At 40.6% G+C, this 26,032-nt stretch overlaps 2 protein-coding genes across 3 annotated transcripts in view; one reads left to right on the top strand and one right to left on the bottom strand.

The window, feature by feature from the left end:
* The window catches only part of LOC118419541, a 56,472-nt gene extending 37,624 nt beyond the window's left edge, over positions 1–18,848 (bottom strand). Inside the window, exon 1 of one of the 2 annotated variants that reach the window (XM_035825973.1) lies at positions 18,695–18,848. The gene's annotated coding sequence lies outside the window, so the exon portion shown is untranslated. The remainder of the gene's footprint in view (positions 1–18,694) is intronic. The other variant, XM_035825972.1, reaches the window with a different exon arrangement.
* A 40-nt stretch (positions 18,849–18,888) lies between these two features.
* LOC118419557 (ethanolamine-phosphate cytidylyltransferase-like) lies at positions 18,889–23,591 on the top strand. Its single transcript, XM_035825995.1, has 3 exons — positions 18,889–19,287; positions 21,435–22,136; positions 22,384–23,591. The coding sequence occupies exons 1-3, from the start codon at positions 19,042–19,044 to the stop codon at positions 22,582–22,584; spliced, it is 1,149 nt and encodes a 382-aa protein (XP_035681888.1). The 5' UTR covers positions 18,889–19,041; the 3' UTR covers positions 22,585–23,591.
* The last annotated feature ends 2,441 nt before the right edge of the window (positions 23,592–26,032 follow it).

The raw sequence follows: 26,032 nt of genomic DNA, 5'->3' as shown, positions 1-26,032 counted from the left end.
GACTAATACTGAAACTCCCCCAACAAGAAAATGACTACCCAGTGATATCACTGAGAGAGAGAACTGTACAGTACTGCTGCTAGCCTCCCCTGTGCCGTATATTCTGAACAGTCCAACATTGCACACACTCCAGGCAACCTGTTGTTGTAGGAGTGTAGGCTTACAAAAAACACATGTGGGCACAGGTTGGCACTGCTGCTATCCAAAGCAGTTGTCATACTATATACCGTAAATGCAGAAACTTTTGTGGTGGTTTAATGTTTGCGGTTTTCGCGGCGAACGCTTCACTGCGGATTTAAAACCACCACGCACATTTTTCCAGAAGAGCAACTACAGTGCATGGTGCTACCGCGAAATTAAAACAACCGCGAAAAGTCCATTTTTCCGCTACCGCGAAATTAAATCTCCACGAACTCCATGCATTTACAGTATCTCGAAAGGTTTGCCATGCCTTCTCTTTTCAAGGTAACATCAACTCTCATATTTCCCCCAGGTGCTATAATAGCGCATATAAAAAAGTTGATATACTTACAGAGGCTTTATATCTAAAGTTTATATACCACAGGGTCACTGATACATTGGTGCATCTCTGAATCACTTTAACTTCATGTATTTTTCTCATCATGTGGTGATATTAAGGCAACTGGTAGAATTATGAGAGTTGTCAGTTGATGCTACATGTACCTCTCCACTGCAAAATTTATGACACTACAAATATGTGTTTTTACAGCCTTCAACTGCCAACTTATCACATTACAAAAACCTACATTCTGCTCCTACTGCAAATTTAAATTCCTGCAAAAATATCCGCATTTACAGAACCCACAAAACAGGTTCCGAAGCATATATTTGAAACAAGCAACCATAAATACTGGAAGAAGTATCACAAATTACAATCGGCATGGAAACTATTTCGAAGGACAACATCTGATTCAATAAGACCTAAAAACTTTTACAGAAGCCGCACTAAGTATATTGAGTCTGAGACAAGATACCTTTCAACATTTGAACATCACGTTCACGTAATGTGTGGCCTTTTCAAATGTTAACGTAATCCCAATGGTGTCGTAATTACTACATGCTGACACCTGTAATTGCTTCTAGAAGAGACTTCCAGACAGTGTGTGTCATAACAAACTTTCTGTAAATGTCACATAGAATACAACAGCTCGGGATATACTGCCCTGAACTGTTTCTGCAGTATCTAATCATTAGGCCAGACTGAATTCATATGGATGACAACAGTGCATGCATAAATTTTCCTCAAAAGGTTTACGACTAAACTGTAAATCGTACAAAGAAGTCGTAAAATGAGCAAATATACTGTCAATTGTAAAACGGCAAAATGGATACCAATGTCATAGACTGCTATTTCTTATCATAATAGTTTCCCCATGATTGTATACAACTATGTATGAGCAAAGTCTTCCAAAGTCAAAGAAGATGTGTGTTTTGTCTTTTCAATCTTCCTGAGCACTTAAATTTCATTACGATGGCAACTTCCACCCCCCCACCCCCAACTTTTGTTTCTTGCACGATCTCATCAGTTTAGTCATGAGGTGCCCAGAGGATGTTATCCATGTAATCAAATCATTGTGGCCTTATGATTATATTCTGATACATGTACATGTACATAAAGAAATTTATGAGGGTATCAACAGAACATCTAGCATGTCAAAGTCAAGCAGGCACATCAAACCCTAGAGAGATAGGGAACAACAGATGATAAACCTGATGGTGATGGAGAGCGTATAAAAGAGTTATGTTATGACGAATAGTACTATCTACATCAGAACTATAAACTATGCGCACTGATGCACTGTGCTTACCATCAAGCAACATGCAAGTCTGACAAATAGATTCACTTGACTGGAACGAGCTTAGAGAGATCATGTAGACAGCAATGATGACTTAAAGCCATCATATGCATGTATACCATATATACTAACTTTGCAAACAAAAGATACCCACTACCCTTCACTGCCACTCATAATGAAAAGTATTGACGCTAAGAACGCATCACCTGCCCATATCGATGAGTCACGGGAAATAAAATCTGAAGCGCGTCGCTCATGCGTGGAGCCGAACGGCTTTCCCGATGCCTGACGAACCTACGCGGCCATCGACCGGGATAAAACAGTGGAACTGATGATGCCTTTATAAGGTAATTTGCCCGGACCAGATTAAGGGGGGATTTCTGAACGCCTTACCCAAATGATGCGTGCGTATATGTCACCGTCGCCGTGTTTACCTCATTGCCATGGCAACTGCGCACGCCTTGCTGCATTTACGCATCGGCAAGGCGGAAGATCTCGGCAGACATTAATCACGGAAGACAAATGTACCCATTATATAAAACTCCTGGGTTAGGCAATATTGCACACGTCCATCTGGCTTAGGCCACATGATGGTCTGATTCAGCTGATACGCAATTTCTTGCTGCCAGTCTCTCTTCTAGCCCTTCCCTTTATGCAAATCTACAGACCCCTTTAGCCAGTGCTAGGCTATAAAACAAATTGTTTTTTGTTCCAGCTATGGCAGAAAAGCATTTGTAATAATTCACATCATAGGATGTTTATCTATTTATTTCATCTCAAGACAATTGGGTTGCCCCTTCAACATAAAAGTTGATTTCCAGAAGGTTCTCTTTAGTCCTCTCCTTTTAGAATGAGGCAGTTGAAAATGAATGTTATTGATTTCCTTCCAATCCTTTTCATGTTATATTCCACATGCTCTGCTACCATTAGATTAAACAACAAGTTGATTGATTGGTTCTTGGAAAAGTTGAATTTAGCAAAAATTTACTGCTAGATTGAAATATCAATGAGAAACAGAGTCTGAGGAGAAGTTTGTACCTTGGTACGCATGGTTTCAGGGACTGCCAGAGCCAGATGAATGTTGTCATCCCTGGCTCCTGTTTCCATGATGTTCTCTTGATAGAATACTACACAAAAATGTCAGAGAGACAAGAAATTAAATTGGTGTGGCCTTAGCTAGCTGCAACCTTGCCGTGACCCATGTCTGCCTGCTATTCATGAGATCATATACAGATTCCCATCCATGAGTTTGATGCATGGATCCCACAGGACAGATCATCCAGGAGTGCTCCTCACAATTCAGCCCCTGGCTGCCAAGAGAGAGTAGTCAGCCCACCCAATAACAATAAAAGTGAAACCAAGTAACGTATACGTATGAGCGTAGCTATTGAAGTGACACAAGTGAGGAAGCCATGAGTGTAGTAACTGTTGTAGAAATGACAGCAGTGATCATGAGGATTGGACAAAGCCAGATGCAAGTTTTCCTGCCAGGCTTCTGTTCTCTTGCTAGAATTTTACATAAAGATGTCCAAGAACCAAAGAATAAAACTGGTGTGGCCATAGCTAGCTGCAACCTTGCCGTGACCCATGTCTGCCTGCTATTCATGAGAGCATATAAAGATTCCCATCCATTAGTTTGATGCACGTTTCCCAACGGACAGATCATCCCGGGAATCTAAATGTAGTTTTGATTGATCTGACACCCCTGACTCAAGCGGCACTCAAAATTTGATTCCTACACTCGTTTCTATGCATCGATATTCCAACTTATAAAGTATGATTTATCTTGTTCTCGCTTCGTGACTTCCTAGCGAGCAGTATTCCTCTGACATGTATGGATTCCAAAAGCTTTAACTTTATGAGTTTATCCCAATCAATTTATCGTGTTCCGATATCATGCTTGTTTCATTACAGAAACTGTCTGCTGATTGTAGCTAGCCCAACATAAATACTACCTCCTTGCGCACTTTATCACATCCATATAATTGATTCATAAATCTAGAATAGGATATACCAGCACATATAACTGTCACCATATATATGTCTTGTTGCTGTGAAGTTTCCCCAATAAAGATTGACTGTAACAATTTCACAAGCATGCAAAGTAAAAAGTATTAGGGCACGGCAAGTGAAATTTATGGATAATATCGGCATGCACATTGATTCTTTCTACTGATTTTGAAAAATGACAAGAAATTTTGTTCCTTTCCGGCTAAGAGATGGTCAACATAACAAGGAAATACTGAAAATACGGAAAATTTGTCATATGGAAGCCATGAGTGTAGCAGTAAAACTACAAGTGAACCTAGTTTAGCAGTTGCAGAAGTGACACTGGTGTTGTAGCCTTGAGTGTAGTTGCTGAGTTTCATTAGGCAACCAGAATAGTGTAACTGTGTGAACTTCTTAAATACAAAGCATGTTGGTTATGATACCATGTTTGTGTCTTCGCCTGTCTTTTCTTTTTCTACCGGGTAACCCATTTTGTTCTTTTGGCACTCTCGCATTAGATTTGTAGTCTGCCAAGGATGCCAACCATGAGATTTCCTTGTATTGGCATTAATAGCAGGCCGTTGGCCTGGAAAAGCTGTTGAGGTCTATGCTTATCACCCAGACCGGCTGTGCCTGTGGTGCTGAAATGTTTTCCGTCTTTATCGCCACCCCGTAATGGCGCCGGGAGCAAGATGTGCTTCCAAATGTCCCTCCTGGGTATTACCAAAAACGACATTCCAACACACTTACATCGAGCGCTTAACGCTTTGCATTGTTGGCTGGGATTTGGGGCACATCAGCCAACGATTTAGCAAACTGCGCCCAGCAGACATGGTTCACTGAACCACGGTTTTGCTGACTTCAGCATTAATTCACTAAGGATATAACACAGCTAGTTAGACATACTGTAACTTAAAATATTCATGGTACACTGCAAATGTCTTTTGTGCCACGCACAGTGACGTTTTGACTGTGACCCTGCAAATAAAACATTGGCTACTGTAAATTCTGATTTCATATTCGCTGGGAATTTATTTTGCAATAGTATTGGAAAGGACGTGTATGCAATACTGCAGCACAAGAACATGTCTTCATTTTGCAGTGGAGAGGCACTGAGAAGATTAATAAAGCTACCACGACTATTTCAACATATACTGTTGTAAAAGAATCCACAAAAACCAGGTCAATCCAACCGTTTCCCCAGTGAACCAACCCCCAACCTTTTGAGTGGGACTGCCTTGTCCATAAGCCTGGAGTCCAGCCTTGTTGTGATGTAAGTCGCTCCCCAAACATCAGTTTCCTCCAACAAGCAGAAGTGGACCTTTGGGAACGACTAAAAGCACAAAAAGACCGGACTCCAGGCTACTCCTACTTGTCCCTGACCCACAACAGGTGTCTCAAAAACAACCAGCTTCCACACACGGAGTTCTTTACACTGTAAATCTTAAAATATTTGTAGCATCTTTAAGTTTGCGGCTTCCATGCCATTTGATGACAGGATCTCACACCATCAAACATTCTTTTTATGTTTCAACTGTATAACAGACTAATAACTGTAACTACAAAGTCTGGATTTTTGTTGTGATGTTAAATATAGGTGAAGCTATTTTACGTGGAAATTTAACTATGAAAAGATTGCTATTCTCACTACTCTGCACCCTCCCTGCCATGCTATATTGATCTGTCAAAGCAGAACTGTCCCTGGTTGGATACACATTCAATCCCACGGAACATTAAATATGATAAAACAGCCACCTGCTTCAACCGCTAAATACGGGCACGGACTATTAATTACATCGGACCTTCAGAGGAGCAAGTACTGTAAATCTTAAAACTTTCGCTGCCGTTTTATCTTCATTGTAACCTCTCCAACGCATATTCATCACTGAAACAAATATGCGCTTATGACAGTCATCCGACTACTATACTTAAGACTTATCTAAATGGCAAAAACCTCCTTTTTCATCCAACGGCTAAATAACACCACCGCAAAAGTAAGTGACTTTACAGTACATGGTGCACACAGGAGATAACCCAGTGACATAACCATCATGGCTTAATGCTACACTTGGCGATAATCACCACACCACCGTCTAAAAGCCAACTGGAATTCTAATGCATTTTGACGGCGTAACCATAAAAAGTATACGCTAACGTCGCACAGTGGATGCGTTTCACGAAAATACCATTAGGTGATAGCAGCGCTGAGGAAAGAAAGCATATGCTTGGAGCTGAAAAGAAATTTAGGAAATCAAACTCTCTAATACTAGTAATAGAACATATTTCAGCCGTTGAACATTCGATCTGCAATACTCAATTCAGCACCTAAAACATTCAGCTCTGTGCCAATCTATATAAGCAACTAGCCACTTTGACTAACATTGTGTGTTTTGCTATGACAAGAGTTAAAGGCATGTAACACTACAAGAATCGTACACACACAGCTAAACTGAACCATAGAACCAAATAAATCTGTACGGTAGTCATGGTGTCATTTTGATCCAGGTTAATAAAGGACTAAAACACGACATCAATACTCTTTCTGACACAGTATACATTTTGTGTACATAAATACATATCCAGAAGTGTACTTGCCCTGGACAATAAGCAAACTCACCAGGTACAGTATATGGATGAGCGATGGATATACATGTACAGCCCTCTTGTAACACTATGGTTGCAGAGGCACATTGAGTGATGCAGTGTCCTGTATACCACACTCAAGCACACGCTACGAAGCACTGGTCTGGGCAAATTACAAGCCCTTATAATGAGACCTATTGCACGTTGCTGCCACATGCCTTCCACAAAGGGAGCTGAAACTGTGTACTGTTTTGCGTACATAAACACATGTTCATCAGAATTAAATGTACTTGCCCTGGACAAAAAGCAAACTCACCAGGAATATGGACGAGCAATGGATATGAAGCCCTCTTGAAACACTTCGTAGTGGCCCAGCGAGAGGCGCAATGTCCACACCCCAGCACACGCTACGAAGCACTGGTTCAGGCAAATTACAAGCCCGGATAACGAGTGGTGTAACACGACCTAACGCACGTTGCCGCCACGTGCCCCCGCTTGATTACAAAAGGATGAGGTGCACTAGGTACCCGCTTCATCACGATAACTGTCACCCACAGCGTCGGTTAAACCAGGACAACCCGCACCAAAGATTGCAACGAAAAGCCCACAATCATCACGACCCATCAAGCTGGTAGAATGAACTCTACAACATCAGATAGTGTCGCTGTATGTGAACCATTCAGTCTCACTTCTAGCTGGATGAAAGGGCAATGAAGTAGCAATTACTGCAATTCTTGATTTGTTAACAGTAACGATTCAACTGCTTAACTTTCATCAGTGCAAATCGCAATCATTTGATCACATTCTACTTCTAGGGAGGTTGGTCGTGTGCTCTTCTTCCTCTTTTAAACTTCCTTATAATATCTTCTTGGACGTTCTGTGTTGTTGTATGCAAAAATTACTAGAAAATTACTATTGTCTCACTAATTTGACTCTTATAGTACAAAAATAAATACCATCATGGTAACTGGAGGAAGTTACTATGTACATTCTAAACAGACCAACATATTTGATTCTAAAAGGAATACTAGCATTATGATACCATAAATCTTTGTATTTGCAAAGGGATTTAAGTTTGCAGTAGGGGTGGAAATAAGGTTTTTCCCGGTGAGAAATTCGCAACTCCTATTGGCAAAATCTGCGAAAATAAACCTACTACGAAGATTTCAATATTCACAGTATCTTCCACTGCCCAATAGTTTCTTGGGTTCGGCGAAGAGTTCAGATTCCCGTATTGATTATGAGAGAAATTGTGCCTAACAAATGCCGGAGCCACAACCCCGCGTCCATCTCCAATACTCACACAAAAATAATACTCACTGCAAAAACTCACTGCCAATACTCAAAACTCTTATAGGCGAAAACTGCAAAAATAAACCTACCACGAATATTTCACTATTTGTAGTATTTTATGCGGCCCAATAGTTTCTTCTGATGATGGGATGATGGGAATAGTTTCTTAGGTTCAGCACAGAGTTCAGATTCCCGCATTGATTATGAGAGAAATTGTGCCTAACAAACGGCCGAGCCACAACCCCGCGTCCATCTCTGATACTCACACGTGCAACAGATTGGCAGATCAATCCTCGTCAATCTCACATTATGCACGGGGTGATTTGCATTTCATTTGGAGGAGGATGACTCTCGAGCGACTTGGGACAAGGACAGCGGGGAGATGGGGCCTAGGAAAAAAATGTTATGTTTCCTGTTTCTCGACCCACCTTAGAAAAACCTGCTGACCTTAGACTTGTGGGGGGGGGGGGGGGGGAGGGGGGTAATGGAGTCATGTAGCTTCCACTTAGAACTATCTAATGAAGAATAAATGTATCTATTAAAGGTCAAGGTCAAAGTCAAAGGTTGATATTGAAAGACACTTCATGCATTTCAGTTACTGTGAACTGTTTTGTAATAATGTATCACTACAGTTTTGGCCAGCCTGAATTACAAGAAAAAGATAATCCCTACCTACTGACTCTAGTTTTTTCAGGACTGAAACATGAAACACAACATTTTTTCCCTAGGCCTGATACTGTGATAGCAGGGAGATGAGTGTTAATGCGGCAGCTGCCTCTGTGCCATCATGTATGTGCAACACACATGAAGAGACTCCCGTGATGACACGTGAAGGAATAAATTTACATTCAGCAATCACGGATGTCTCTGCTGGTAATCAGGCTCTGACCTACAAATGTAGCTCAGCGGGAATACGAATGTGCAGCATTTACCGACAGGACTGCACAGGAATCGCAGTACTACGTGTTACCGTATTGTAAATTCATCCATTTTCACAGGGACTTCACAGAAGGAGGCTTTCGCAGTGTCTGAAATTAACAATTCTTCAGTGCAGTAGCAATACATGTACATTGGAAACACAGATGCACGACGTCATGAACTTGTGGTGTAGACCACAAAAATGAATTAAACCAGATTTCAACTTTTACAGCATGGAAGTTTTAATTAGTCTAGATCAAAATTTCTTTACGTGCTAACATTAACTCTTATAATTCCACCGGATGCCACAATACCGCCCCATTCTCATCCATATCTCATATTTTTCTCATCGACCCAGGCAATATGATAACCATATCTACAGACGCCTGTCTACGGTGGCAATGTCCCTTGAGTGGCCACTAACAACATGTTGGATATAGTGCACTACTAAAAAACGGCAGACGTAAAATAATTAATGCTCCAAGTCATTATATCGACTATGAACAAACTTACATTTTTTCTTTAAAAGTTTGATTTGAAGTATCCTGATGAGTCAACACCGCTCTGGTAAAACGTTGACATCTTTGCAGTGAAGGAAAATAACGTCTTAACGATAAAAATGCACTACTCAAAAATGGCAAAAGTAAAAGCTCCAAGTCATTATATCAACTAATAACAAACTTACAACATTCCTTTGATATATCTTGATGAGCTGATACCTCTGGTCAAACGCAAACATTGACATCTATTTTGCAGCAAAAGAAAATATTGTCTTTCTGACTGTAGCGCAATTCTCAAAAATGAAAAAAAGTAAATGCTTAAGTCATTTCATCAACTACAGCGCAATACACAAACTTACAACATTTTCTTTGAAATATCCTCAGGACTTGATGGGTGGACACCTCTGGTCAAACGTTGACATCTATATCATTTTTGCAGCGAAAGAAAGCGCCGTCTTTCTTCATCTCCACAACGGCCTGTCTAGGCAACACATTAGCGTCCATCTGGCATGTCTATTCCTGCCCACCCCTCCTCGCAGTGCCATAAATCACCTCTCCGCTGGAGAAGATGCGGTCTGCATGTATATTTCATGGCGCACTAAAACGCGTCGCTGTGTGGCAAGTGGATAAGAACTGGTCCAGCGGGAGTGACTCGCCTGAATCCCACCATCTTACTTTTACTGTATTTACTTTTACTGTAAATTCATTTAGTTTTGCTAGGACTTAATCAAGCCATAAATGGATAATAGTTTTTGACATAGTTTAAACTAAAAGGTTGGAAAAAAAACAGTAACGCATTAATTAAGAGCCTCAGGTGTCATAACTTTGCATTTGATGAGGTCAGTGAGAAAAACACAAAAATAAATCTACTGCAATCAGATCATGATTTACAGGACATGGTTGGACTTCATAGTTGATGATGCTAATTATAAGTGACCCTGCAAGTTATCTATACTAACAGTTAGTGTCTAACACATTTCAGGTATTACTGAATACACTGAATTTTCTACCTGTTATTAATTTGTTCAAGCTCTGACAAATTATCAAGAGGGTCCAGAAAAAATTCAAATATGGAATAGCAATAAAAAAACATGAATGCTAACAACAAAGATGCCAAGCAGCATTGCATTTTTCCATAAACACTTTCTGTAGTGTAACTTTTTCTATTACTTTTTTTTACTTCTTGTTCTGCCAAATTTGTAAACAAGTCTCGTTCAACTCCTAGTCGAATATTTTAACTCTTCAAACACCCCCCCCCTTAATACTAGTACTAATAGCAATGTACTGACAGCGCAAACTATTGTCACTAACAAGTAACATCCCTTCTTTTTAAACATGCATGTCACAAGCATACTTAGTAATATATAAGCATCTGTAGCATAATTTAATAGCTCTGAAAGCTACCTCCAGGTCCATATATAATCATCATAATCTTTATTATTTTCACTCTTTATTACTATGCTTCCTCAGGTATTTTGTACCTGCTGTATCATCCCTATCCCACTATTAGCACTAACATTAACAACACAAGTTTATTGTCGCTAACAAGTAACATCACTTCTTTTTAATCATGCATGTCATGACTCACAAGCATATTTAGTAATGTATAACTATAAGCATAGCATAATAGCTCTGAAAGCTACCTCCAGGTCCATATATAATCATGATAATCTTTATTATTTCCGCAGGTGATCTGTACCTGCATGTATCATCCCCATCCCAGGGGAGGTTTGCAGGTCTATAAGGAATTGTAAGCTAGGTATGTCAAATATGAGTATATATCTAATTTGACACGATAATCCTTCTTCTGTGTTATTGACCTTTCCGTACATTAAGCAGTACAGGTTCATACATGTACCTTACAAGATAATAAATATGATGGACTACGTTGGCAAGACTGCTTGAAAGAATGTTACAGAATGTTTTGGCATTGTTTGCAGTGTGTTTGCCTTCTGTAAATTCATTTTACGGATAGGAAAGGAGTTTTATGCAGTCACAAGTTAGAGTTTTAACTTTAAGTTGGTGGTCGTAACAATTCTGTAGTACAGTTACTGTTGAGTAATACTACTCATACAATGGAAACGCATGTTTGTGCAATAATTTTGTGGCTGAGAGGCAACAGCGAAAATAAAAGCACCGCAGACATGTAGAAGCATTCAACATGGTACTTTTATTTAGTCTTAACTTTATTATTATAATACTTCTGGTTAGCAATCTGGTAGAACAATACCATACAACAAGTCAATCAGAGACAGCAGAATGCTGCACTTTAAAATCAGCAATCTTCACGCCAACCTTCGCTGGTATGACCGATGATCAAGAAAGAACCTTAAATTAAGTTTCCTTCCTGCAGAAGTCTCAGTTGGGACTTCAAATATAGGGTTTATTGAAATGGTGACATTTGAAAGCGTGCATATCCCAGTCCATGTCCTATCGTAACTATTTTACGAAGCACAAGAGAGCTTTAACTTTCCGTGCCACTGAGATTACATGCCATGAAAGTCCGTTTAAGAGATCTTATGGTTTCTAAAATAGCCGCAGTTATTTTAATGCAGGTTTCAAAACTAATAAATTCAAGAAACGGAAGTTGCCTTTGCTCATCAAGGGAGGTTGACATGATGTCCTGAAATAAAATTCAGAAGCTAATGATAAAAAGTAAACTGTATTGCTGGAGATGTTTGCAGATGTTAACTTTCATGGTTTTCAGGAGGAATATTTGACCAAGAAAGCATGATTATGTGCATATAATACATCATATGTATTTCAAACCTTTCTTTACCCAAAATCAAATTATGTTAAATAAACAACTTTGCAGAATGTACTTTTGGGAATGTACTTTTTCAAACATATTTATCGTAGATCACAATGTGTGATTCTGCCGAAATAAAATGTTCTTAGCAACATGCCACAGTACAGAGGCATACATATAGTAAATGACATTCAAAACAAAAAGCTACCCAAGTAGTAATAACAATTCAATCTGCTTTCCTTCTGGCTTGAGCTCCCCCCATCATAAACTGCTTCTGGAACGACGTGCAGTATAATCATTTGTATTGCACAGGAGTCAGAGGTGGCGCTGCGGAGGCCTAATATTGAAGGCCAGAAGCTATGTTACCACGGCAACAGATCTGATGCGGCAATAATACGCAATAAAAATCAGACCGGGGCAGTTCGCCAGTCGCGACTCCTGCAGCAGTAGCAGTAATAAGCAGCTGGAAGCAGTCCACTGCTGCGCATTACCCGGCAATAAATGGCCAATTTGGGGCAGGAATTGCTGTTTTAGGGGGAAGTCTGGGAATGTAACGACGGGGGAAAATGACGGGTGCCGTGCTGCGCGCTCGCGTTTGGGTGAGAAGAGACAAGGAACGTAATGCGCTCCGACTGAGCAAATGGAGGATAACTATCACCTTTTATCTCTAGATGAGGAGCATTATCTGTCTATTGCCATCTGTGAAAAAGCTGAAGAACTAGCTTGGCAGGAGTGCTGACTAAGAGTAAATCAAACAACAACAAATACAAAAGCATTATGCTGCAGTACCAAGGAATGTTTTAAAAAAGAGGTCCCAAAAGAGACCATGATTTTCATCTTCCCAAGACCTACTCTGGCTACTCACATATCAAATATTATCACCATCCATTGAAAGCCTCACATTCACAAGTTATTGTTGACTTATAAAGTATAAAATACAAATACACTAGACAGAAACTCTCTTTCACAGAGGTAATTGAGCAGTCTGAGCTAATGAAGCAAAAGTAATCTTAGCAAGATCCTAGTTTAGAATTCAGCTGATCTTAGCCTGCTATAACTTTTACACAAAGGACAAACCAGAGGCAACTAAACTGTTAAGAAAAGTTGTCCAAAAATTGTGTTATCTGGTTTCCCGAGGGACTGGTACTCCGTTGTCTGGCAAACATAATTATCTTTCTCATTATCTTTTCTTCACTACATCCGGTTGCCCATGTTTGGGGAAAATGTCGGCTCCACAAGCCCTGCAGTTCTCACATCAAAGTCTACCGGTAGTGTCTACTAAAGATAGCATTGTGTCCTGAAATATACCACAACACCTGGGTTAGGGGTGGACTGCAAGTACTGGTCATCTCACCAGGGATTTTTAATGCCCTAAAGATATACTGTTCGTCGCGTCTTCTTGAGACTTGGCTCTCTTCTTTTTGTTGTTACTCTGCTCCAACTCCAAGAGCTATTTACTAATCAAAAATCACGACACTTAAAACATTTTGTTTTGTCATTTTTTGTTGTATAGTATAAAAACATATACATTCATGGTGCCACGATTTCACTGGAAGAGGGCTCAGCAAAAAATCAAGCCAGTACAAACATTTCCAGATTTACGGTAACTGTCATTCGGTATCCCATGCTCTCATCTGAAGAATGGTGGCGAGTGCTCACACAGGGTGGTACATAACTACATTCCTGGCTGGAGGGACTGCTGGTCTGTCCTATCTGAACCATGGCAAGCATTTCTATCAACAACCAGAAATGGGACCACCAAACAAATTAGGACATGGCCAGAAAAATAACACGAATATACACAAGACTACTGATGGCCCTGAGACGGCTGACATATATAATATAGCATAATAGCAGAAATGTGAAGGTAACAAGATCGGAGGGATTTTGAATAGAGCAACAACCAGAAATGGTACCTGTGGCCACCAAACAAATTAGGACATGTCCATAAAAATATAATGAATATACAATTACTGAGGGAGCAATCCTATTAAAATTCAGTATGTGTAAGTATACAACTCATGTACGTGCGTAATAGCAGAAATGTGAAGGTAACAAGCTCGGAGGGATTTTGAATAAAGCAACACTGCAGCACTAAAAGTAGTTTGGGGACCTCTGGAGACCCCAATCAAAATTGATGATTGAATGTCGCGACCTCCGAATGTAGGTCACATATTAGCTTTGTGCCCCGCAGATTAGTTCAGCTGATATTACAGCAGCCCACCCCAGGCTAACGCAATACAGCAATGTGAACAAAACAATCTGTAGAACATTTCGTTTATAGCACCTGGACAAAACTCAATCAGCTGGCTGGCACAGAACAATATCCAACATTATCACAAATCGAGTATTATTGGTGAGAAGATTAACAGCAAGACTATTTTGGTCTTTGGAAATTGATGATTGAGTGAAAGGAGAAAGACAGAGAGCACAGGCTTGTAATTGATTAGTCCCTAAGAATTTGGTGAAGCACACAGCTAAGCAATATGTGTGTTGGGCTCTTTTTTAACGCATGTACTTCACTACAGGGGTTAGATTACAAAGGATGATCAGATCACTGAACTGCGGTGCTTAATGTGATAATGTCCAAGTTAGGGTGTGAGGATTTGGATCTATGAGCGCTGGATTACCATCTTACATGAGAAAAGGGCCTGTAAAAACTTTTATGTTCAGCTCTGCAGTATCAATTCTGTAATTCAGGAGCCAGTGTTGTGGAATAATGCAAAGTGCTAGAAAATAAATATTATGATTACAAAGAACCAATCAGAACCCTTCCTTTACCACCTGAGTAATGCTATGATTACTGTGATGAACCAATCAGAGCCCTTCCCTCCCTACCAACGGTAAATCACTTCTGCTTGCCCACAATCTAATCTACTGTGTACACAACAGGTGCGACCGGTGAGATAAGCTTAAATTAGACGTTCCAACCCCTCAGGCAGAACTCACCTTTCCAGCTGACATGATCACAATTGCGTATTAATTAATGAATCATTAAACAGACACTTTTCTAGTAAGTGCATTGTCCCAAACAATCAGATCTATACCTGCTAGGATAATAACAAATTGCACATGGAACTGTGCAAAACTGTGGCCTCTTAATAGAACCAAGGGAGGTTTGTAGTTGTTTTGACATGCTTGACTGACCAAAACGCATGTATGCTCGGTAAATCAAATGGCGAAGTTGTTGCTAACACATATATATAGCATAAATTTTGGGTTAAAGTTAAAATGTACTTTCCGAGTTCCGACAAAAAGATTTACCCCAATTCTGGTCTGTCCAACTCCAGTCTTTGACAAAGAAAGCTCCAAGAATGTCCTTCACAGACAGAGGAACTTTCAAATTGTAAAGCGTAAAATGATGCATATCAATGAAGCATTTCATTTCAGGATACACAAAATGTGACCTGAGGTATTGCGTGCATCAGTCTGACGATACATTTACTACTGTATTCAGAAATCCCCACTGCTGTGAGACTAGTCACACACTCACTACCAAAGGCAATATCCCAGTTTTTTTCCTGTCCACTTCAAAGAATATTCCCATTATTTCTCCCCCACCAACAGAAAATCATCTCATTGACCACGCAGAGGAAGATTTGTGTTACTGCAGAACATCAAAAGGATGAAAAACGGCACGGCTACAATCGGGGGAAAGCCGCGACAAAATATTGATGTTTTGCGATGAAACGCTCAGCGATAAATCCAAAATAATTTCATATAGAGGATGTGGCCGGGGGCATACAAAATGGAAAATATTGATCGAGAGCTCCAGACCTAACCATCAGGCGATCGGGAGATACTAGGCCACTTCATACTTGGTATATGTTATTACCGTGGAGAATTATACTGATATCGGTCATCACACAAGAAATATGCCTATTTATTATCCTTCAGGTGATTATCATACATCAAAGTGATCAAACAAATACTATAAAGCTTGTTAAAGTCACATCCAATATCTTAATATCACTTTTCATAGATTTTGGACAGTCTGATTTAATGCTTAGGACTGACTTTCTGTCATAAAAGTGGTAATAAAGTTACTTTCCCCTTGAAAAGTCATGAGATTATATTACATGTATTAGTGCAGGGTAGGGCTGGGTATCGGTACAGCGTACCGGTACAAAACCGTTTTTTCTTATTGGACCGGTCCAGAAAAACCGGACCTGAAAAAATTAGGTGGACCGGATGTTGGACCGATTAGAAAATTAACAGATTATTTTATCAGGCATTCACACGTTTTGGCGCTTGCAGGTTGAAGAAAATAACAAGAGCGAAGTAGAGAAGAGTTTATAGTAATTTCTACCAAGTTTTACAGTCAATGGTACAGGTGCAGTTAGCGTTGAAGTATTTTAAAACGCCAGTGTAAGTCTAATACTCCACCAAACATATCTCTTTGTAGTGAAATGGACCATTGGTATAAGTCATACTACATCAGGTCCAGGTTCAGGTCCGGACCTGGACCTGATCCTTTGGACCTGAACCGGACCTGGACCGGAATTTACTGTACCGGTACCCAGCCCTAGTGCAGGGCTGTCTCCAGATCCTGTCCCTCAGTCCGCCCCAAAACAGAAATTTACTTGTTGGGACAGATAAAACTCCAAAAAGTCTGGACTTCATGAAATTGATGCAAATGCATTTTCATAAGCTTAGAATGACAACAGTCAACCATCAACTATTGCCATTGTAAGCTTATGAAAATAAAAATCAACAAGAGGGGCTCCCAAACTGTGAGGGGGGGGGGGGGGGGCAGAAAAAAAATTAAGTCCTCCTGTGTCAGTCTACAAAGTGTCATGATGCATCAATCAACAAATCAAGTTAATTGTTGACTATTGGTCATTTTACGCCCCTCCTTGGCTCCTTAATTGTGGGTTGATTGGGTCGGGAGTCTATAAATTCCTATGGGGGACACAGGCCAATTGGAATCAAAGGCACTCGACAGGTCTATAAATAGTGATTAACACACAAACATGCTCCAAACGAGGGCTGGTGACAAGGCCATAAAATTGTTGGACATGCTAGAGTATGGAGTGTAGACTGTAGACCATATACATGTACATTGTTGTATACAGTACAATAAGCAGTTTACATATGTCCATAATATCAATAATACCAAAAGCATGTGCTAATTTGTGCTTGCACTGAGTAAAAATTTTTCTGTGCAGATGGTCATAATGTCGGCAACATATGAGAGTCTGAATGCTCCCTTCTGTAACCAGTGCAAGGCAGAGGCAGTCTATTTTGATTCCCATAATTCTTTGGGAAAGCCGTCTTCTTCATGTAATAAATTGCGACGTGACCCAATGTTGTGTAATTGCGTTCCTTGATTGTAGTGAGTGTGATACAAAGGGCTTTCTTCTGAATTCACCGTAGGCATTGTTTGAACCCCCTCATATATTTATAATAACTCATGATCTTTTCTTATTTTCCTGATAGCTCAGGCCATTTTCTCATTCATTTGAACTGATGACAAGCCATCACAAGCTGGCATCTACCAGAAAATTCTGGTAGCTAGAAAAAGTCTGCTGCTGAAGTCTACCATATTCCTTTTTAGCTCATTCAAGAGCCAGCCATTGGCCAATTCTTAATAGGTTTAACATCTTGCCTGGGTTTTTCAAAAGTTTTAATACTTATGATTTGCCAAGAACACTTTTTCCACCAAGATATCTAAGACAATGAATCTTAAAACATTGTAGTTTTTTAAGCTAAAATATGTTATAGTGTTCACAACCTTTCAATTTGAAACCGAGTAACAATAACTAAAATTGTAGTTTTTTTTTTACATTCCACTTCCAGCTATCAATGAATACCAGCTTAGAACAGAACTTCAGAAGTTAAAAGAAATGTGGGATTGGGAATAACAAGACAATATGACATCAAAGCCCATTCCAACTCTTCTCATTGCGATCTAAAACTTGGTTTCACAGATGTAAATACCTCAGCTGCCTTGCAATTCTCACTCTTTAGTTTAACAAAAGTCAAAATGACAAAAGTTCTGGCATCCAGAGAGAAAAATATAGGCAACACTGCCATTTAAAAACAAAAGTCTCGCCCTTTTGAAGCCAGTTCTTTTCTTGTTTTGGCAGCAGGTCTTTACATGACAATGACATCAAAAGGAGTGGGTCTCTCCCCCATCTGTGAACAGCTTGTCCCTAATATAGAGAGCCTGTCGCCAATCCTTTCATATGCATGCCAAGTGCGGTACAGTGCGTTAACTTCAAGCACGGCAAACCGCCTCCCAAAACATCTGTTCTTTCTCAACTTTTGGAGGTCGTTTCGGCCTGTATCCAAGCTGTGTTGTTTCTCTGTTAGTACTTGTGCATACCGTGGCTTCTACAGGAACCAGGCTGACACGTAAACAGCGTACAGAGGGAGAGGAAAACGTTTAGACACAAGAGAGAAACGCCGCCGCGGCCATAATTGTCACCCACCCTTCATTTGCACAACAGTAACCCCGCTGCAAAAAAAGAGCAGCGACTCACAACTTTATAAAACGTGCTTTGCTAAGGTTTGCCACGAGGGTGGAGAGTTTTGGAAGCCTTCCAACCATGCCCAGTAGTGAAACCCTGCCCAGTTGTACAGAAACCGCAGGATGGAGAAAGTTTGGCTACGGTTTCTCCACACTCGATCCGTCATTTTTATCGCCTGCTCAACAGACCGCCGATCGAGCAAACTTGGGATCGGACTACGGGCAGCCAGAAAACCGGCTAAAATAACAACAATAACAACTAAAATTCAAACTCTGACAATGAAACCCCTTGTAGAAATTGTCAGTTGGTCGAGATACGCAAAAACATCGCAAAATCTGGCTTAAATTTGGACAGAAAAAGCACGCATCTTACCTGGTTCTCATGCACACTACTGCTCACTACGGCTGCCGCTGCACCTTCTGCACGCTTCCCGCTCAATCCGCCAGGCGGCGCTCGTGAGCCGTTATTTTCTAGGTCAAAGGTTAACATGTGGCGCCTACTATATCCGCCAGGCGGCGCTCGTGAGCTGTGTTGCATTCCAGGTCAAAGGTTACTGTATGACTCAGTGGGGTCAGAAGGTCACTCGTGGCGCGAGAAACGTCCGATAGCGTGATCGTCACGGTACCCTTTTATGTTTTCTCGTTGTACAGATCTTAACGTGTACATCTCGCAATTTTGCCTTTACGATATCGTGGAAAGATCTTTTTAGCACCGAAACGATGGCTGACAGCGGCGAAAGGAACCGAGGGGGACAGGGGAGAGCCCCGCTGCGTGTTTGGGTGGACGGGTGCTTCGACATGGTCCACTTCGGGCACGCGAATGCCCTCCGTCAGGCCAAGAAGATGGGGGACTACCTGATCGTGGGCGTGCACTCGGACGAGGAGATCAGCAAGCACAAGGGTCCTCCCGTCATGACTGAGGAGGAGAGATACAAGATGGTTCGGGCGGTGAAATGGGTAGATGAGGTGAGGGTTGGAGACGAACAATTTTACGCATCTGACTATAATCTCATTATGAGATTGCAATATAATGGGGTATCCTTTTCCTTAGCTCAGCTGCGATTCGTGGTTTGAGACGGGTTTCTATATATTAGCTGTGAAAACAGCCTTGGTTACCATTCGGTTTTTAAAAAATGGGCGTTGCCCACGCTATCCCACTGCCTGGGGTATTCCCTTGTGAACGGGCCTGTGGATGTTGTTGCCGGATACGGACCGATACGATTATTATCATCAGCTGTATCCGTGTATGTGAGCAAGGAGGTTAAAGGATATCTTTTGGATCTCGCTAGTATGAGGTAGTTGTTGATAAAGATGACCCATGTTCTTTAGCTGAAATTTTTCAACTATACAGCTTTCCATTTGTTGTGGTAACCTAATTACGTTAGTTGATTACCCTTAAGATGTTCTGCCCCCAAACGAAAAAATAAAAATAAAAGTTATTCTGAATCAGTAACCATATGTCCTAGTGTTGTCATTCACACATTATCAATATTCCAGTTTTGTCATAATATGATATGTTAGTGATCTTTGTCCAATGATCCAGGTGAGAATTCAGGTAGCGTAAATAATCTCCGCTTACTTGTCTTAACAACAGTGTACATGTAGCCCCAGGTGGTTAAGACAACATAACATAAGACTTGGGTTGTAACAAGCTGTTTTTAAATGTCAGTAGAAGATAATGAAATCTTCTTGTTAACAGAAGATACTGAGGTATGAATAATGATTACCTTTTGAAATATTCTGTCCAAAAAAAAAAGGAATCTTCCGAATGAGCAGCCAGATGACCCAGTGTTGTCATTCAGACATTATCAATATTCCAGTTTTGTCGTAATGTAATATGTTAATGATCTTTGTCCAATGATCCAAAGGTGAGAATTCAGGTAGCATAAATAATCTCTGCTTACTTGTCTTAACAACAGTGTACAATTGTAGCCCTGGGTGGTTAAGACAATTTAAGACTTGTGGTATAACATGCTGTTTGTAAATAGATGTCAGAAGAAGATAATGAAATCAACTTGCTAACAGAAGATACAGAGGTATGGTTACCTTTTGAAATATTCTGCCCAAAAAGAAAAAAAAGGGAATCTTCTGAATCAGTAACCTAGTGTTATCATTGACACATTATCAGTATTCCAGTTTTGCTATTTATAGATATCAAGTGATCTTTGCCCAATGGTCCAAAGGTGAGATTTCAGGTAGCTAAACAATCTCCATTTAAGGTCTTACTTATTAAGGTCATAACTACAGTGTTTAGCATTCATGTAGCCCTGGGTGGTTGGCAACAAGACCTTAAAATTGTGGTATAAGTTATAATTGGAGATCGAAATAAACAAACAAACAAACATGCTGTTTGCGAATATCGGCAGAAAATAATGAAATCATCTTGTTAGCAGAAGATAATGAAATTATTTGTTTTCTTTACAAGTCTTGTTGTTACTCCAAATAATGGGAACCAAGAATAACAACATCGTCCATGTTTGTGATTTTCTTGATTATTACAACTGCAGTTCCACAACCACATGGCTCTAGCCCAAGTTTATCTCCATGGTGATATAAGTGAGTGTAAATGATCTCTGTGTGACTGCCCTATCTGCACACATGCCCCTGTCAATTACTGTAAATTGTGAATTTGGGTTAAACCCAAATTTTGTTGGTTTTAGTTTTGTGGTTTTCAGGATGACCTGTCTGTTAAAAATTCATGACACAGGGAATATGCATTTCCAATGTATTGTTTAACTATTACTACTGTGCTCCAAAATTGTTTTCAATAATGTTAGACACTGTAAAAATCTCATTTCCCTTCCTAATGTGAAAGTACAAAGCCATGACAAAGAGAGAAGTCTACTACGTTGATTTTAATTTAGCTTAAATTTACCTTCAACAACAACCGATACTAGTAGCAAAATATATCTCGTAAAATGTACTGTAAGAATTGACATTAGTGCTTTAGATTCACAATGTCTTTTTAAATCTACTGTGCATGTACCCAGGCCTAAGTGAGATTAGGTTTCAGCTGTAAGAAATGACATCAGCAGTATTATGTAACAGTATTAGTGACTACAGAGGAACAAGTGTGCCTGAAATTTGACCTGAGGACCTTCCTGTTGTTTCAGGTTGTTGAGGCGGCCCCGTATGTCACCACCATCGAAACCCTGGACAAGTACAACTGTGACTACTGCGTCCACGGCGACGACATCACCATGACGGCCGACGGCCACGACACCTACGCTGAGGTGAAGAACGGCGGGCGCTACAAGGAGTGCAAGCGGACGGCGGGCGTCTCCACGACCGACCTGGTCGGCCGCATGCTGCTGCTGACGAAGACACATCACGACCGCGAGAACGAGGCACAGCTGCCGCGGGACAAGGTGGAGGAGCTTCGGGAAAACCCGCAGGCCCGCAGCCCGTGGACGGGCGTGTCCCAGTTCCTCCCGACGACGCAGAAGATCGCGCAGTTTGCGGAAGGAGGGAGCGGCCCGGAGCCCGGGGACCGGATCGTGTACGTGTCGGGGGCGTTCGACCTCTTCCACGTCGGCCATCTCGACTTCCTGCAGCGGGCGCGCCAGGAGGGTGACTACCTCATCGTGGGTCTCCACACGGACCCCGTGGTGAACGGCTACAAGGGGTCCAACCACCCGATCATGAACATCCACGAGCGCACGCTGTGCGTGCTCGCCTGCAGGCACGTGTCCGAAGTGGTGATCGGCGCCCCCTACACCGTCACGGAGGAACTGATGGAACACTTCAACATCGACCTTGTCGTCCACGGCCGCACCAACGTCATTCCCGACACCGAGGGTCATGACCCGTACAAGGTTTGTTTGTTTCAACCTTTTTATTCATGAAAGCTCAAATCGGCCTGCTGGCCATTTTTCATTGAGGTCATGAGGGAAGAGGCAAGGGTCAGACAAAGTATATAGCGGAGATACAGTTAGCATCATAAAGTCCTTATAAATAAGTCTATATACACAATTTTTACATACATGGTACAAAATACATGATAGAGAGAACTGCTACATGATTCTTCAAGTCCGTTTATATGGCTGTTTCCATTACTTTAAGGTACCGAAGGGCCTCGGCAAGTACAAGCAGATCGACAGCGGCAACGACATGACAACCACCAAGATCATCGAGCGAATCATCCGCAACAGGCTCCACTTCGAGGCGCGCAACAAGGCAAAGGAAGAGAAGGAGATGCGCGCGTTCGAAGCTCTGCAGAAACAAGTCAAGTCGGGCCAGAAGCTGATCGAAGAATCATCCTAAACGATTGATATCTCTCTGATGAAAGACATTGGTGGCCATGTTTTACCTTTGAAAAGAGTTTTATGTCGTCATCTTTAATGTCAAGTTGTGTTCTAACAGTGAATAGCAGATGGACACATTTCGACCAAATTCCTGCACATCTACACTCAATGTTTCAATGACAATCTACATTTGTAGGAAATAAAGTACTCTTACTGAAAACTGCCAAATGATGTTCAGGTATTGTCCTATCTTGTGACGTACATGTATATAATTTATCTGACTGGCTGAAGCTGTTGACTGCCTTCCGAGATGAAAACAGCCGAAGGACAAGATTAAAACCAAACTGCAATGTTTGTAATTTTAGCTTTTAGAATAGAGCACTTTTTAAAAACATCTTTGAAATGAAAATTGCATACATGTAGTTGCAAATTCTTCTGTCGTGTCATCACTACACTTTTCTGCTCCAGTTGCAAGATGTATAAACAGTGAAAGATGTATAAACTTATGTGTAAAAGTGTTCTTATTTATTTCTCAATTTCTCAGGTCATTTTTTGTGCAATTTGTTTTGCCTTCAGTTGATCTGTATTTTTCGTCAACTTTCCTTCTGAATGGCTAATATATTTTCCTTTTCTCATTTTCACAACCCTTTCTGCATTATTCTTTGTAACAGAATTATGGCCACAAAATACTTGTCTAGTGTCTTCATTAATTTTAAAGTTTGATTTATTCTAAATACATGAGGTCTGATAGCATTTTGATTCTTTCTGTGAAGGGTAATTATTCTAGCTATGTTTTGGCCACACTTGTTGAATGGATTGTTTCATCACAAAGTGAACGGTGGTGTGGAAGAGATTCAAACAGTTAACTACAAATGTAATTGAACTTCAGTATACTGAGCTGCCACTGTATCACTGTTTCCTCTAATGAATTTGTAGTGAAACATTTCTCTCTTTGTAAGAGGCAAGTTCAAATTGTATTCAGCTGAATTTTCCTCAGTGGTTTTGAAATACATGTAATAGCAAATATTGCTTTTTCCGTTTTGTTTTTCCTTTACTTAGATAACTCATCCATTTTTTTGTAGTTAGAGTCATTAGACATATTTTTAACCATGTATTAAATGTTTGAGGCTTTTCTTGGTACCAATTTTGTATTGGTCACATTTTTAGGCAGTAGGGAGAAGCTCAAAAGAGGGATCATCTTTAACCTTTTTAGCTCTGTCTAAAATGATAACAGGAACTGTTGTCTTATAAACAACGAGAAAATAAATGTTACTATGTTTGGCTATATCTTACTCGTGTACCTCACCAGTTCAGTGAGATGAATTTGTTACCTCTTTAATGTAATAATTGTTCTGTAATTAATACCCTATGACATAAGAGTAAATATGAAATACTATATCTGTTACCTCAATATCAATTTGGAATGTTGTAATATAGAATTAAAGCATATCCTTGTGGGATGTGTACTATTGAGTACAAATGTACTTTTATCATTTTGATAGGAATGTAATACAGTCAAACCTGACCACTAACAACACAGATAAAATCTAGTTAATGTGGACAGGTGGTCAATGTAGAGAATATTGTGTCAATGGGAAAAAATATCTAACCTATTATAAGGGACCACCACATAAAGTGTTCACATTGGCGGTGGTCCTTATGTAGAGGTGGTCACTTGTACAGGTTTTACTGTATGATGATATTGTGTCTCATGTTGATTGAAGTTTTACTATGTACCAAATGTTTGTTTTCACGTTGAATTTAGCAAAGTTGACAGAGTCTAATATTCATGGTAGGGATATGGGGCAGGTTTTCTCACGTTGGACAAGAAGATTGGGTAAAAGTCACACGATGAGGCCATGTATGGTGTGTTACATTTGAAATTTAATAAAGTCATGTAAATTTCAAACTGGCACGTTGTTAGTTTCCTGCAAGGTCACCATTTTTACTACAACTGATATAATTGCAGTCCATAAAATTTTTAATTCTCCCACATAAAGTTTACACTGTATATCAGGCATTTATTGACACCACAATACAGCATTTTCTGACTATGTTTAACAACAATAATTATGACATACTAGTAGTGCGTCTTGTACAAACAACCAGGGCCGTCTCCAGCTTAAATTGTTTTTCCATCGCCACTTGTTGTTTGGGAGCCCATGTTGTTGATTTTCTTGGTTGAATGTGTCATTTTTTATGAAAGTACATTTTCAACAGCAAACAACCATGAGTAACATCATTGCAACATCATTGCAAAATGCAGAATGTTTTCCCTCTAGCCTGGTGTAAAGCTACTTGCATACAATACTATACCATTAGGCTCACCCCAAAGTAGTGTGTGCGTCTGTGCGAGTGCAAAAAGAGAATTAGAGCTATAAATGGGGGTATCAGAGTAGCCTGACGTGACAGTCTGGACTGGCTATCACATCAGGCCACTCAGATACCCAGTCCAGCCTTTTCCGTAAACCTTTACTGCTAGGAAGAAGACAGAAAATGACACACCAGCAAAAACAATATATTTTCCCCTTTGGGAAAACATAAAAATTACGGCAACTGTTTGGTGAGTGAGACTTGCACTCCTTTTAGGTGGAGTAAAACGACAGTGCAAGAAGAGAGTCCTTTACCTCAGGCTAAAATCACTTGACACAGTTTGAAGTGTTTACCATCTACCTGCCTTCAGAGGCCCTTTCCCTTAACCAGGCCATGTGAAAGTGGTGGTGTGAAAAGGCTGTACTTAAGGACCATTCTCTGGCTTCTGTTGCTCTGTCTGATCTGTCCTATATTGTTCATTGAGCGCTACTTCACCTTTGATCCATAAGCCGACTGTGAAACTCAAGCGTCCAAGAAGAAAGGTCCAGTAGGTTAAAGCAGTGTTAACAGCGTTTTGGCATCCGGGTTTTTCCAAAGCGCAGTGGTCAACAAAAACACCAGTGAAAAGTCATACACAAACAAGTTTGCAGGTGGCGCATTATCAGAATGGGTTGGGGTTGGGTTCATCAATAGTTTGACAGTATGTCAAACACTCTGCTGTTTACCACCAGACAACTGCACAAGCACGAAGTTCTAAGACCATCTAAATACAACAATACTACCGGTGTTTATTAGATGTTTTTAAGTTCTACTGGTGACTTAGAGATCTTGTCTGGAGTTGAAGACTGTCAAACCAGTGATATGGAACTGTACCCTGTTGGAGATACGAGGGGCGTGCAATTAGTAATGGTCCTGACCCATTTCCCATAGCAGGAGATTAATGAAACTTGGCACAGTTATTAGTCTTTCTCTTCATAGGAATCACCCAGAGTTATGCATTTCTCCCATCGTTTGATGCAGCTCTGGACACCGATTTTGTAGGACACCCCAGGTTGGTCCTCCAACTGATGCCTCATCAATGGCACAAGAGGGACGACCAGGTCTGGGAGCTGTTTCCACAGACTTCCAGCCACGTTTGAATTCAGGATGCCAGC

Source organism: Branchiostoma floridae, chromosome 7, assembly GCF_000003815.2.
Source record: "Branchiostoma floridae strain S238N-H82 chromosome 7, Bfl_VNyyK, whole genome shotgun sequence".
In the NCBI taxonomy this organism is placed as follows: domain Eukaryota; kingdom Metazoa; phylum Chordata; class Leptocardii; order Amphioxiformes; family Branchiostomatidae; genus Branchiostoma; species Branchiostoma floridae.
This window is presented reverse-complemented; position numbering and strand designations above follow the sequence as displayed.